The 14,542-nt window shown below is 44.2% G+C and overlaps 3 protein-coding genes across 9 annotated transcripts in view; 2 read left to right on the top strand and 1 right to left on the bottom strand.

Moving 5' to 3' along the window:
• Positions 1–575, bottom strand: part of LOC106805463 (motile sperm domain-containing protein 1-like) — a 10,369-nt gene extending 9,794 nt beyond the window's left edge. For both annotated transcript variants that reach the window (XM_014807053.1, XM_014807055.1), the window contains exon 1: positions 505–575. The gene's annotated coding sequence lies outside the window, so the exon portion shown is untranslated. The remainder of the gene's footprint in view (positions 1–504) is intronic.
• A 170-nt stretch (positions 576–745) lies between these two features.
• LOC106805445 lies at positions 746–8,947 on the top strand. Its single transcript, XM_014807025.1, has 5 exons — positions 746–770; positions 1,083–1,159; positions 3,725–3,828; positions 7,451–8,887; positions 8,937–8,947. Exons 3-5 carry the CDS (start codon positions 3,762–3,764, stop codon positions 8,945–8,947), a joined length of 1,515 nt encoding a protein of 504 aa, XP_014662511.1. The 5' UTR covers positions 746–770; positions 1,083–1,159; positions 3,725–3,761.
• A 103-nt stretch (positions 8,948–9,050) lies between these two features.
• LOC106805454 (zinc finger FYVE domain-containing protein 9-like) overlaps positions 9,051–14,542 on the top strand; it is a 23,551-nt gene continuing 18,059 nt past the window's right edge. For 4 of the 6 annotated variants that reach the window (XM_014807043.1, XM_014807041.1, XM_014807040.1 and 1 more), the window contains exons 1-5: positions 9,051–10,063; positions 11,464–11,657; positions 12,525–12,624; positions 12,818–12,979; positions 14,087–14,254. In XM_014807043.1, the coding sequence (XP_014662529.1) occupies positions 9,118–10,063; positions 11,464–11,657; positions 12,525–12,624; positions 12,818–12,979; positions 14,087–14,254 (1,570 nt within the window). In that variant the 5' untranslated portion in view covers positions 9,051–9,117. The remainder of the gene's footprint in view (positions 10,064–11,463; positions 11,658–12,524; positions 12,625–12,817; positions 12,980–14,086; positions 14,255–14,542) is intronic. The other 2 variants (XM_014807042.1, XM_014807044.1) reach the window with 2 other exon arrangements.

Here is a 14,542-nt window from a genome sequence, read left to right as displayed (position 1 = left end):
AACATTAAGAATTTGGTAGTAAATAGATTTCGTATTTAGTTAGCATTATATTTTATTTAAACGCTTCAAGTGCCTGTGGCCTGGTCGGGTTACGTACAGTGTACACACTAGAAAATAACACTATATAGAGTATAGAGTATCTAAGTATATACAGCTAACAGTAATAGCAGAGCGTATAAATCAATTAAATTAATATTGCTTTAGACTGTAATAATATATTAATTATTATTATTAATATTATAATTTATAGTTTATTATTTATACTCTGAGTTGATATCAATATCAATAATGACAATATGATCAATGATATACTCCGAGTTGATTTATATATCATGCTCTGGTAATAGTAACAGTAACAGTCAGTAACAGCTAGACCATACAAACCATAGATATCATATAACAACTATTATATAAGTGATATAACAGATTAACAGATATGATATAACAATAATATATTGTTACATGATTATGATATTGATAATCTATGATACAAAACACACTCACTGTTGAAGTTACACAACCACTGTCCTGACCTCTATAATAAACGGTATTTTGAACTCGAGAGTCGATTCAACCTATTTCAGCCTAGATGAGATCGAGTCGCTTCATTATGTATAGAATATGTTAGTGACGGCATTTAGTACCAGTCTAATGTGCAGTCTACCACGAACATCCGTCCCTTTATTAGCATACATGACTCATGGTGTACTTCAGTGAGCATGCGCGAGCTCAGTAAAAATGGCGACGTTGACTAGGATGTGATATGTATGGTAAATATTTCACCCTTTTACAGTTCCGTGGTTGAGCCGAATCGTGTATTATTTATGCGTTTTTAAGAGATATGGTGCAGTTTAATGATAGTTTTAACATATTCTGAGGTTGTTTGGTGGATACCTAGGAATCAGCCTCGGTCAATCGAAAATGCGGAGGCGATCCCGTGCCGTGGCCATGGCAGTGCCAGTGGCAGTACAAGTACTACAACTACAAGTTACAACTACAAGTTACAATACAACTGTCAACTCTGTACTGTAGTCTAGATTTGGTCTCAAAGTCTGTACAGTTTGTAATGTTTAATATTATAGGTTCAGTGCACGCCCACGTCTGCCTGGCACAGGCGAACCTAACCCTACTTGCTATCGTACGCCACCAGATCCGCCCAGTACGCTAAGTATAAACTAAAAAATAAGTAAACTGTCTAACTAAGACTAAGGTGGTTGCAAGATAGAAATTAGTAGTAATAGTAGGTGAACATCAGGTTTAGCGTCGTAAATTAACTTGCAAACTCCACCGCCAGATGGTGCTACGCGGTCTATTGGCGTTTCGGGCGTATAAGTGGAACATCGTCAGCACTCCTCCACCAGCTTCTCCCTTTTCCACCACCTTCTCCCTTCTCCCCTTCCTCCTCCACCAGCTTCTCCCTTCTCCACCAGTTTCTCCGTTCTCCACCACCTTCTCCCTTCTCCCCTTCCTCCTCCACCAGCTTCTCCCTTCTCCATCAGCTTCTCCCTTCTTTCCCTCCTCCTCCACCAGCTCCCTTCGCCCCCTCCTTCTCTACCAGCTTCTCTTCCTCCTTCTTTACCAGCTTTTCCTCCTCTTTCTCCACCACCTCTCTTCTCCCATTCCTCCTTCTCCACCAGCTTCTCCCCCTCCTCCATCTCCACCAGCTTCTCCTTTCTCCCCTTCCTCATTCTCCACCAGCCAGCACTTTTCAGTTAATTTACGATGCTAAAACTGATGTTTACCGTACTAGTATTACTATTACTATTAGTGAGAAACCAAAGTGGTTTGTGTATTTGACATAACACACCGAGCACAGCCACAGGCACTTGGAACATTTCAATAATAAAATGATGGTGAATGAACACGAAATTGATTTACTACCAAAGTTTATCTTCTATCTTTCTACTATTAGTATAATTATTGATAATTTCCTGTAAATGCTGTTCAAATGCTCCTCTTCAACACACAAGTACACAGCAGGCATGCTGCTATGCACAAACAACAAGAATTTAGAGCAGGTGGGAAAGTGTGACCGCAAAATTCGCACGATGCTCGCTTTGCTTTATACAAACACAGCCAGGACAAATACACAACAAACTGCCTCCATTTAGGTACATATGCATAGCTAAATGTTCACTTGTTAGCTCATCTGACATAGTCAGATGCAGCTTGTAGAATCACATGAGCGTGCGTCCATCCGGCCGTGCGTCTGTTTGTGCGTCCGTGCGTCCGTGCGTCAACAGTTGTGCACACAGTTGGGATGTTGAAGCTAGGGGGTCAAAGGTCAAATGTCAAGAGGTGTAAAAGAAGGAACATTCCCTCCTTAACTTAAGGTATAGGGAGGAAATGCAGGAATTGCGCGCCACAAATCTAAATGCTCGACCTAGGCTCGTGATAGTCGGTGTATAGCATCATGGTAGGAAAAGCCATCACTGTGCGGAAATTGAGGTCACAGGTCAAAGGTCCAATGGGCACACGGCAAGATTTTATTACATTTTCTGAGGACATGGTCCTGACGGAGCGCATGAAAAACTTTTTTGTTTCCAGCGCGGTGACCTACATTTTTATGGCTTTATTTGAAAGGACTATGAACATGTACCTTCTGCTGACATGCGAAGAGTAAAGTGTCGGATACCTTTTGACCCTTCAGAGGAGGGTTAAACAGTGGATTTGTTTACTGCCTGTTAGAAAGAATTTGACTGCGGGTTTGCTAGTAGAATCTAGTTACATGCCTGGATGTATGAGGCTACAATGTCACAGTGAAATTTCAAAAGCTAAATTTCGTTGAAGAAGGTTTATGCTCGCTTAAATCGTATAATTTCTATGGCATTCTGTACTGTCAGTATGTTCCATGTAACGTATGCACTGCCAGTGCCACTCCAGTGCATGTGGTGGTGTTACTGTGTAGTTTTGCCTGCGTTAATGGTTACAGGTGGCAGCTCTCTATTGTGGGCTTGCGTAGGTAAATGGATGAGTGCTTACCTATTCTGTCTTGCAAATAGTTGTTGCTACCACGTACGATGGGAGCTTCCATCTTTAATCTGAAGACACTTAAACGTACGCGCCATCTCGTGCAACTTTCATGACGATTCCAACAAACATTCCTTTGAGAAGGTTCCTGATACCATCCCTGTGCCTTCCACTGTTTTGGAGTGTATGTGAACACATTTGGGACTAACAGGGTTTACTAGAATCCCACCACTCCACCACAGAGTCACCGCAGTAGACGTTAGATGAGCGCTGTCGCTCCGCGGCACTTGTTTTAAATATTTTGATCAGTCATGACACTCGCCTTTTGATTTGCTATGCAGAATAATTACACGTTTATGTCATTTTTTCATCAGTTGTTATTGCCGATATGTTATTATTATTATCATGTGTAATAAATGTATATGAATCAGAGTTTTGTGATCGATTCTCATCCAATTATCAGCCTTGTGACAGCAAATTGTCAGGTTTCTGTTATTGTAAGTTTTCTTATAGCTGCAATGTTTCTGACAATGTAGGCCTCCTTCTCTCACATTATGAAATATGACATGGTAATGCATATATGTGTTGAGGATTTAATAATGGCATCTAAATATTTGTTTGCACGTAAAGCGCTGGTTGTAAGATGACTCCAATTGTTTGTTTGGTACTCAACAAAAAATAATAAATAGTTATTTTAAACTCGTGCTGGTTGTTTTGTAAAATGAAATTGACAGCGGGTTGTGTATGTTTTCAGAATGGTGGAGACGTACATGTAAAAAAGCTTTGGGAGGATGGACATGTTCTCTGATTTTGCAGTAGACCTTGATAAAGTGCTTGATGATTTTGAGCTAAGTGAAGGTAAGCTGGAAAACATTCATGCATCTGTGTGCATGTGGCCGTCTATCCGTCAATGAGTATGTCATTGTGTGTACGTGTGTGCATGTGTGCGTGTTTGCATGTGTTAGTGCCCGTAGAGACTGAAAATTTGATCCCACATCAAACTAGTTCAGGCCTGACGCGCACACAATTTTTACAGTACTGCAATTTAGCACGCGTCTAGCCCAGGCCTGGCCCCAACTAGTTGATGTAGGATCAAATTTTGCAGTCTGTACAGGGTATAGGTCTTCAATGATATGTCTAATACACGATGCGATACATATCATGATATTTTGGCCATGATATAACACATATAGATACATATACATATATATATTATCATACATAATACAGTAACAAAACTACTGCAATGTGCAACACTTTTAAACCTGATTGGCTCAAATACGTAACTATAACCAGTCATCTAGCCGATTAGAGCAAATGTACACACGTGTTAACTGCATGGCTTTTGGGATACCTCATTCGTTTCGTTCGTGGAAATGCAATGAAATTACAATTAGACATAGATCTGCCATCGTTAAGTCAGCATGTTCATTTATACCTTGAAAAATGCACCCGACTGAGGTTCTTGACCACATGAAGAAGACACTGAGTAGATGGCGAAATCGAGTTAGTTCTGATTTCTTTTTGGCATATTGTGGTGTATCGATATTTATGTGAAGCTGTATCATGATTCGTATCATGTACATCGTTTCACAAATAATTTTTGTATCTCCGGCTGTGCGTGTGCATGACTGCATGTGCATGTGCGTGTGATTGTGTGTGCACATGTGTGTATGCATGCATGTATTTGGGCACGTGCGAACGTGTGTGCATGTGTGTTACCAGGGTTAGAATCTGACTTTTAAAATAACTTGCATTTTATCGCTAGTGGGTTAAAAATATATTCACAAAATCAGAAACATACTCTCAACTCTCAAATTTACTAACTATATGGCATGCTTGAAACATCACTTTTTTGAATGGTTGTTGCCCCAAATTTAAGCTAATCAAACATTCTTTTTTCCAAACATAATTTTTGACATAAGGCTGCTAAGGTGGTTTGAAAGTTAAGCAAAATAAATGACGTGAAAAATTTCATTAAGATCATCACACCTATAGCACCAAGTCGGCTGTTTCGGTGCGCTTCGGTCATCCTGTATGTCAAAACGAAGGCGTTATAACAACTGACAAAACAAAAGCTGTTGGCAAGTTGTGCATAATTGTGATGAATCACAGCATAGCGTGGTTGCTTCTCTTGGAAGTATCGCGATATGTATCATATCGTGAACGGTTTAATGTGGTATGAATCGTATCGTAAACTACTCGTATCGATCCCCCTAGTGTAAATGTTACTGTTGTGAGATTTCAGTTGTGTCAAGTTATTTTTAGCAACTTTTGGGAGTGACTGTAATGACAATCAAAATGTTGACTTGGCGACATCAGAAGTCAATGTATAAAGCACTCCTGGTCCTAGCACTTTATTTTTACTAAAAAATTAACCAGTAAAGCTGCAAGATGGTGTTTTTTGATATGTCAGTCAGCTCCTCATCCTCAATAAATATCCTTTCAAGCTCTGCAATAGGGGAGCTTCGATAAGATGTTCGTGTACCACGCCTAGACTTAACTTACTCACCCCTATGTATTCCTTATCATTAGTACACTTTACCCCAGAAATAATTCAAAAACAACTCGGTGCCCAAGATCTACGTCGCTGCCGCAACATGGGCCCTTTAAATGTAGCTTAGACTGTCCGCGCGTTGCAGCACATGATCCAGCAAGCACATAGATGATACTGAGACTGAGAGCCACGCTTTCATCTTTCTCGCCAGCTGTTGTGAGCGCGCACCCAGCCAGCTACTGAATAATATACTTTGCACGCGCAAGCTAGTAGTTGCGTCGCAGCGAGCAATTTATTTACTCTCCAGTCGGCGACCAGTGATGCGTGTTTAGGTCGCCATGTAGAGCAATGTGTATGAACCAAAAACCGCAAAAACATAGCAAGTACTAAATTTTCGAGCGTGCGAGTGCTTATTCCAAAACCTGGTGTCTGCGCGTGTGCGTGGATGTGTATATGCATGTTTGGGTGTAGTACGTGTGTGGGGATGGGTGATGAAGCCCAGGTTTAGATGCAAACACATTGTCATATTGTACACGTTGGAAAAGTTCTAATCATCTAAGAATAAGTTCGAGTGTATGACTATGATATATCTTTGTTTACACAACATTTCTTTCTCACGTTGTTTTCACTGCGAACATATGGCACGCTTGTGTGGAGTCGTGTTTAAATAACGTAATCGCAAAATTGTGCTGGTAAATTAATTATGGTGAAGCTGGTATTGATCCACGTGCAGAGGCTTTTATGCCTGTGGGATGATGGTGAGGTCAAGTATACTTGCACTGGTGTGGATGAGTCATAAAATGCATTACAATCAGCTGACACCATGTTTACGTGCGTGTTCGATCGAATGCCTGGCTGCAGATACAGGGCAGAAATACAACTACATCTACAAAATACTGACCCGTGGTACTGCAGCATATATATACAGACTGGAATATTTATAAGGATGGGTGAGGTGTTATCTGTATAAGGATTGGAATTGATAGTTGTAGTCTGTCGGATTGCCATCGATGATGGTTATTCAGAAACAGTTTCCAGCTTATAAAGATTTGGGTCAAATTTAAATGTACATGTACAAGGTTTTAAAGGCCAGATTAGAGAGCAGCTATCGGACCCAATCGCGTTCCACGTGATCGGCGAAATTCACAATCTGAATGTATATATTTTCATTATTTTCGCAATTGGGCTGTATATTTTTCAAAATGACCACCATTTCTTATCATATTTTTCGGTAATTTCACCAAAACCGAACTCCTAGCTATTATAGCTCATTGTACAAGCAAGTTGCTTAGTAACTGCTTCCTCCTCTTATTCACCATCTCATGAACCACTTACTGAAGTGCAACAGTGGCTAGGAGTGCCTTGGTCTGCATATCGTCACATCCAAAATTCATACATGGGTTTATTTTTTCACAAAAAGTACTAGACAAATTAGCCACGTGTAACTCTGATGTATTTTAAGCACTGCTAGCTCTTCTAAATTTATATTAGCAACTAAATGTATTGTAATTTGTAAACCCTATTTATTTTCTTCAACCTGCCTTCGTGCTAAGGCCAAAACAAAATATATGTGTGGTTACCGTTACATGCCGGAAAAAAAAGGTAGGTAAGTAGGGAAAACATTTTATTTTCTTGAAATATTTTATTTATGAACCATGTCCGAAGGATGTGCGTTGTGCCTTTTGAAACAGTGAGGAACTGTCCAATTCATATTTTATTTTATTTGTTTAACATTTTTTTAACATTTTTTTTTTACTTTAAAGAAAATTTACAATAAAATGTTTAGGGTCGCTGGGAATAAATAGGGTCGGTCGGGAAACCGTAACCACACCTATATTTTGTTTTGGCCTAAGCGTAACATAAGTGAGAGTTTTATTAGACCTGGCTGATGTGTAAATATCTATAATTACATGCACGTACATGTGATGTATACGTATCTATATATCTTAGTATACTTTCTTACACATTTGTGTGGTTTTGCAGATCAGAAAACTCTACCGGGCAAGGTAAAAAGTAGCCCGCTACCGAAGGAGAATTGCACGGATCAGAATCTGCTCGTCGCGCTTAAAACCAACCAACTAGCTGCGACTGGCGGCAACACGTCCAACAGCGCCGTCACCAGCTTGCGCTATGACATTTACGAGGAGCCGTGCGTCGCGCGTGATACACGTTGCGACGGTGCAGGCGCAGTGTGGCAGGCCTCTGCCAACGGTAGCGCCGGTGATCGCGTTCATGACGACGGCGCGCACAGCGGCCGAGAGGCAGCACAGTGCGTGTCAGTAGCGAGCGGGAAAACCTGCCGTGGAGATCGCACGGGGGCAGTGTTCGACGACCTGATACCCGTGAAGGACAACCGGGAAGTGAACGGGCATGCCGCAGCTGTGACTGCTGTCGTAGCTAATGGCGACGTCTGTACGCCACTCGCCTTGTCGCACTTTATCGGCGATGATAGCATAGGTGACGTGCCAGCAGACGGTCAGTTGAACGTAAATGGTCTGGGTGGTACGGGAAACTTGCAGTCGCAGCATGCGTCTGGTCAGCATACCCCACCAGAGGCACTCGGAAAGAGAGATCTAGAGTCTGCCAGTGAAACTTCGGCAAAGTTCCTCAAAGGCGAACAAACGGTTTTGAACCACGGCCCTACAGACTGCAGTGTTAGGGCATATGCGGGCACTGCTGGCAGCGACAATGAATGTAGAACGCCAGTCTCAGCAACACACATCCTCCCGATCGATACAGGTACTGTGGTGTCGTGTCATGACACCATTGCGGCCACCGTCGCGCAAGTGAGCTTTCCAAGAGGCTGCGATTCCGGCTACAGTACAATCGAGGACGGCTCGGAACAAAGTTTCGCGTTAAATGCGACGCGAGCGGTATCTCTGGAACAGGCTGCTGTGGCAGTGGCGCGGGACCCAGCCGCCGAAGTGATTCGGAGTGGTGACGGCGGTGCCAAATCGACCGAGCAACTGCAAATGCCTGTGATCGGATTTACGTCGTTGGTGAACGACGACGACAACGTCAGCGACAGCGAACTCGAGGCGATGCTGGCCAGTTCTGCACCAGCCGCCGCTCAAAGGGCTGCTGCCGAGTCGCGCGACGCTCCCGCGTCAGCAGCCGCCGGCGTCGACACACGCGTCACCCCGCCCGGACTACGCAGCCCCGTGCATCATCGGCACGCGGGCGGCCAAGTCGCTGCCGAGACGTCGCGCGTCGACGCCGCAGGGGGGTCCGGCGAGCGCGCGCGCCCGCGAGAAACAGCTGCTGCCGCGTCGGCGCACGGCAAGCCGAGCTACAGCCAGAGCGGCGCGCGCCCGAAGCACCGCTGGTTCAAGAGCGACGGCGGCGGCACGGTGCTGGAGAAGCTTGTCTACGAGCCGCTGCCCGGCGAACCGTCTCGCCGCGAGCGCCTCGCCTCCGACGGCGGGCTCACCCGCGACGACGACGACGACGATGGCCGCACGCCGTTCAGCGACGACATGAAGTCGGCGCTCGTCGGGCTGTCGCTCGCGGCGACCGCCACCTCGGCCGCTGACCTCAGCTGGACGAGCTGCGCGGCGCGGCCTGGTGGTGTGTCAACGGGGGCGGCGGCGGCGGCCACCCAGCACTCCGCGAGGACGCACAGCCGCGTGGCACAGTGGAGCGACATCACGATGGACGATAACGAACTGCAGGTGGTCATCGAGGAGATGGTGGAGGGGGCGTCGCCGACCGAGCCCGAAGCACCGGCGGGGGCGGCGGCCCGGGCGCGCCTGACGCCGTGCGCGCAGGCTGCCGCTGCTGCGACCAGCGTCGTCGTGCCATCGCAGGTGCTGGTCGACGTGCATGCGGAGCAGCAGCAGCAGCAGCAGCAGCTGAGAATGACCGGTGTAGACGTCAGCCACGGCCCGGGCGAAGTCAACAACATCGTGTCACTACCCGCAAATGTCGGCCACGCAGGCAACCTCGCCTCGCTGCCTGGTAACATCGGGCATGCAGACAGCATCGCCGTGCTGTCTGCCAATGTTGAGCATGCAGACAACATCACCTCGTTGCCAGGCAACGTTAAACATGCAGCAGACAGCATCACCCTGTTGCCTGGCAACATCGAGCATGTAGAAAGCAATGCGTCGGCTCATGCCAATGTGGGGCATACAGCAGACAAAATTGCATCGTTACCTGCCATTGGCGGGCACACAGACAGCATCGTGCCTAACTTCAGGCAGGCGGACAGTATTGTCTTAGTACCGGCCAATGTCGCGCACGTCGGAGGTGTGAACACTGCAGGGGAGCGTGTCCTTGACCCTCCTCCTGCCGCTGCCGCCGACCTGCTCACCAGGGGGCTGGATGAGGCGAACTTGCAGCTGCTCGCGTGCGATCCATCGCTCGTCGCCCAGTACGACACTGCCTGTGCAGCGGCGCACCCTGGTGGCCAGCCCCCCGACGCTTGCTCCGTACCCGAGAGTGCGGCCGACAAGCCGCCGCAGAAGCGGCCGACGTCGCTGAATATTCGGCCGAGAGAATTCGCGCAGGCGACGGCGCCATCTAGTGAAGCATCGTCGGCTTCTAGCGTGGAGGAGGTGCTGGAGACATCAACGTCTGAGGGCGCTAAGCAGCCAGGTGAGTCTTGAGATGTTTGTGTGGGCATTCACTGATGAAGAATAACACTCACGCAGTAGCGCTCAGTAGGGTCATATCCCTCTTAGTCGCAGTAGCCCAATGCGAGTAAAAAATAATTTTTTGAGCACCTGAATTTCAATAGAAGATCGCATAGAATGCAAGGGTTTGTTTGCATAGGACCACAATCAGTGAAATCACTATGGCTTGAGTGCTACGATATTACAATTCACTTACTGTTTTCTAAGATCCCGATACATTTTTCTGAGCACTTGAAAACTACTTCATTCTACACGTAAAATGTCTAGGAACTGTTCGAAAAGGACTTTTAAGTACAGTCTTTTACTGAAAATGTTTTTTTGAATCTTTATGCTCATAATGCACAAAAGAACGCCGATTGTTGTGCCAAGAACACGAATCGCAAACTTTGGCGCTTCATGCAATAAGCTTGGCCCCTGAAATTTTTTCTGGGCCCCTAAAATTTTTGCTGATCAATCCCCTAATATTTTTACTTTAGGGGCCCATGTTGCTACTACTTATTTGAGCAAGTTTCCAACACTGTCATCTCACGATTGTTCATTTATAGCTTGAGATGGCCTTTGGTATAGTATGTAAGTTTTCCATGCCTTCACCTTGCATTCGACTGTCTTAGTTGTTGCTAGGTGTCATGAGTACTGTAATAGTAACACTCATGTACAGTAAAACTGGTTTTAAATGCACTTGTATGCCATCACATGGAAAGAGGATGGCACTGCTGAAACCCCTTCCTCAAAATACTTGATTTAGGCAGTGTCTGTTTATTTTATTATATATGTGTGTGTGCGTGCGTGCGTGCGTGCGTGCGTGCGTGCGTGCGTGCGTGCGTGCGTGCGTGCGTGCGTGCATGTGCGTGCGTGTGGTGCGATGCATGTGTGCGCGTGCGTGTGCATATCAGTTTAACATGCTGTCAATACAAACTTATGGATCACAACTGTCAAGCAACCCATGACGGCGATGGTGACAGTAAGAACGATGACTACTTCAACTGTTGCTGCTCCTATTATTAGTAGCCGTATTAATAGTATTATTATCATTACTATTTTATTGTGAGGGTATTTATTGAGAGTTCGGCACACTGGTGCATCTTTTGGAAAATCATGTCAATCAGGAGTAGATAATAGGGACTATTATAGGTACCTATTATCTACTCCTGATGTCAATAGTATTAATGTTAATGGTTATAGCAGTGTACTGGGTTCCCCACATGTCTGCACAGGTTTTCTTACATCCAGTGCCACAGACTGATATAACATTTTTTATCCTAGATGGTGGTTATTGGTATTACTATTATCAGGAGTAAATTACTTTTTTATTTTTTATATAAACAATTTAAGGTTGTGATTATTATTAATTTGTGTTATCAGTACTAGGCACAGACACAGCGGAACCCGGCTCTCCATCGCTACAAAACGTTCTAGCAGCGATCAGCCCGGAGCAGCGACGGCTCGGCAAGCTGCGCCCGTACTGGGTACCGGACAACGAAGCGCCAAACTGCATGAACTGCCACACGCGATTCACACTGACGAAGCGACGCCATCACTGCCGTGCTTGCGGCAGGGTATGTATCAGCATAGCTCTAGTACCATAGCCCGCGTTCATTAACTGCTGCAAACAGCCAATGGCCTGCGGCAGTTAATGAACGCGGGCTATAGTACTAGAGCTAGTATCAGCAGTGCAATTTTCTGGAACATAGCAGCAGCAAGCTCGGGCCCTTCATTTTTACTAATTGGTTTATGAAAAATATTTTCGTCACTATTGATTGAAATTTAAAAAAGGAAAATTGACGTTGGTCAAAGAATCACAGTGAAAGCTGCAAAAATTAAACACAGTGTCTTGAACATGCAGCCTTCATCAACAGATTTTAGCTGAGCTGTGTGTTTTATTTATGCTAGCAGGATATAATTTTTTTATTCCCGAATCGGGAACAGTATTTAAAAAGCTTAGCCGCCTAACTATATTAATTTTTATTATTCGATTTTTATATGGTTGGTAGATATGTAAAGTTAAAAATTAAATGCCCAGTGCAGATGATTGTTCAGACTAGGACTTTTAAACCTGACATTGTCCGTATGTCCATGGATGGTTATACATGCGTTTCTTGTACACAACTTCTAAGCTCCCAAGCTCCAACTTCTCGAAGTTCCGTACTCTTTCCCCAGCCGCCTAGTGTATCTACCATAATCTGACTGGATCTTGAAGTCTGGTGTGGGTCTGATCTTGAAGGGTGACTTTGCCTGTCATCATTTTTTTTAAATGGACAATGTCTATAATAAGCACACAGGCATATACTCATTGTTAGTGTTGTGAGCTTTATCCAAGGTGTTTTGCATTGAAATGGCTTTGATTCTAGATATAAATTCAAACTTTACCTTGTACTGCTAGATTTTGTATTCCTCAGATCTGTGTTAATTACATTACACTGCAGGTTATGTGTGCCACCTGCTGTCATGTGAAGTCTAAGCTTCAATATATGGAAAACAAAGAGGGGAGGGTGTGTCAGGACTGCTATAACACGATGAACAGAGGTATCTAGTTGTGTATACTATTAGTACATGGGTCCAAACCTTTCATGAACAAAATAACTCAATGTTAAAATATAGGTGTTTACTAATAGTGCCTACTATCTCCCTTGATTGAATTGTTTCTTGAGTTGTCATTGTTGTTCTGGTATTGTGGCTTCCACGATGTTGCTAACTATCATGACACCATCTATTGTAGTGCTAGCATTAGAGCACATGAATACACCCCCACGGACATTACCAAACCCTAACAACCCCGCTGAGTACTGCTCAACTGTGCCGCCGCTAGAACAAGCCCAGGCTGCTGCCAATCAACCTCCGCCCACTGTTCTAGTGCCTGTCGGTGTCCTCAAGACGGAAGGTAGGTGTTGAAATTCCATTTGCTTTTAACCAAATTTACCTCACCAGGCACTTGTTAGCTTCATTTAACTCTGATGTCAAACCCATCTAACACCCATGTCAACTCTGTACAAATGCCCAGCTAACATGGTCCAACTGTCATGTCAACTACGTACTCAGATAATCTTCCCAACCCCCGAGATAATCCCACCTAATTTCCATGTCTAACAACCCTATCTAACTACCTAGGTAGTTCCATCTAACTTTTATGTCAACCCTAGGCGTTCTAACTACCTAGGTGGTTCCATCTAACTTCCATGTCAACCCTATCTAACTACCTAGGTAGTTTCATCTAACTTCCTTGTCAACCCTATCTAACTCCCTAGGTAGTTCCATCTAACTTCTATGTCAATCCTACCTACTACTCATGTTATCCTACCAAACTTCCATTTCAACCCTATCTAACTACCCAGAGAATCCTGTCTAACTTCCATGTCAAACCTGTCTAACTATCCAGGTAATTCCTTCTAACTGCCATGTCAACCCTATCTAACTTAATGGTTATATTTAACCCCATGCAGCTCCCTAGTCAATTCCATTCATTCTGTTGTTAACCCATCTCATTCTCTTAATCCCAGAGGCACACAAGCATGTGCAAACACTGAAATTTAAACACAGTTATATATGCAAATACAGGGGTTCAGCAATCCTACCTGTCTATCCTGTTATTTGTTTAATTTTTCTTTAAAGAATTTTAAGTCGGGGGAAGGAAAGTTAAAGAATTTATTTTAATACAAAATGTTCTCCCCATTTTATGTGCTCAAAAACGAATTTTGACAGTACTGTTTTTATGATCAGAATGTATAAAAACTAAAAGGTACCACTGTGCATCGCAGTTGAAAACTGATACGAAATCAAGCCGTATCTAGAATTTTATATAAGCTCTCTAACATATCTGTGTAAAACAGTAGCGAACTGAACAAGAAGGTCGAATAAGGCTAGACATTTTATAGACTTGTTAAGCTTTATTTGTTCTGCAGGGCTATTGGACACCGACAATGTCACTAACGTGTGAATTATTGCCTGTTCACGGTGCAGGTTTTAAGTTTAAACATGTCTTCACATGCAGGCTCAACAAAGCGCCCTGGTGAGAGGAAGCAGGTTATGTTCTCAGATGGTATCCGGCCGGGAGGTGATCTTACTGAGCTAGATGGTGGAAGTGACCATCGTCCACTTCGCAGATTAGCAGGACATGGGCGCGTGCAGAAGCGCGTCGTGTCCCCTATTACACCTCCAGGTGATTTCCATGGGTGACATTCATGTTTATGCCCGAGTACTCATCAGTGTATGCATTTCTCTGGGCTCATTTATTTTTAAGTAAATAATTTTCATAATTAGAATTGTAAAAATCTCTGGGAAAAATATAGTGTTTCCTGTTAGATATTCCGTTACTAAGAAGTGCTACAAATTTGGCCTGATATAGGTTCAGTAAGTCCAATTTGTAATGTTCTATTGTTGATTTATCGTTTTGGCGGGAAGAGAGGACTCGGGGGGATTCCAGGAATAAAGGCAGTGGTTGAGTTAC

The sequence above is a fragment of the Priapulus caudatus genome, unplaced genomic scaffold (genome assembly GCF_000485595.1).
Source record: "Priapulus caudatus unplaced genomic scaffold, Priapulus_caudatus-5.0.1 Scaffold114, whole genome shotgun sequence".
Classification (NCBI taxonomy): Eukaryota; Metazoa; Priapulida; class Priapulimorpha; order Priapulimorphida; family Priapulidae; genus Priapulus; species Priapulus caudatus.
The sequence above is the reverse complement of the archived record's forward strand: the minus strand, read 5'-3'. Positions and strand labels throughout refer to the sequence as shown.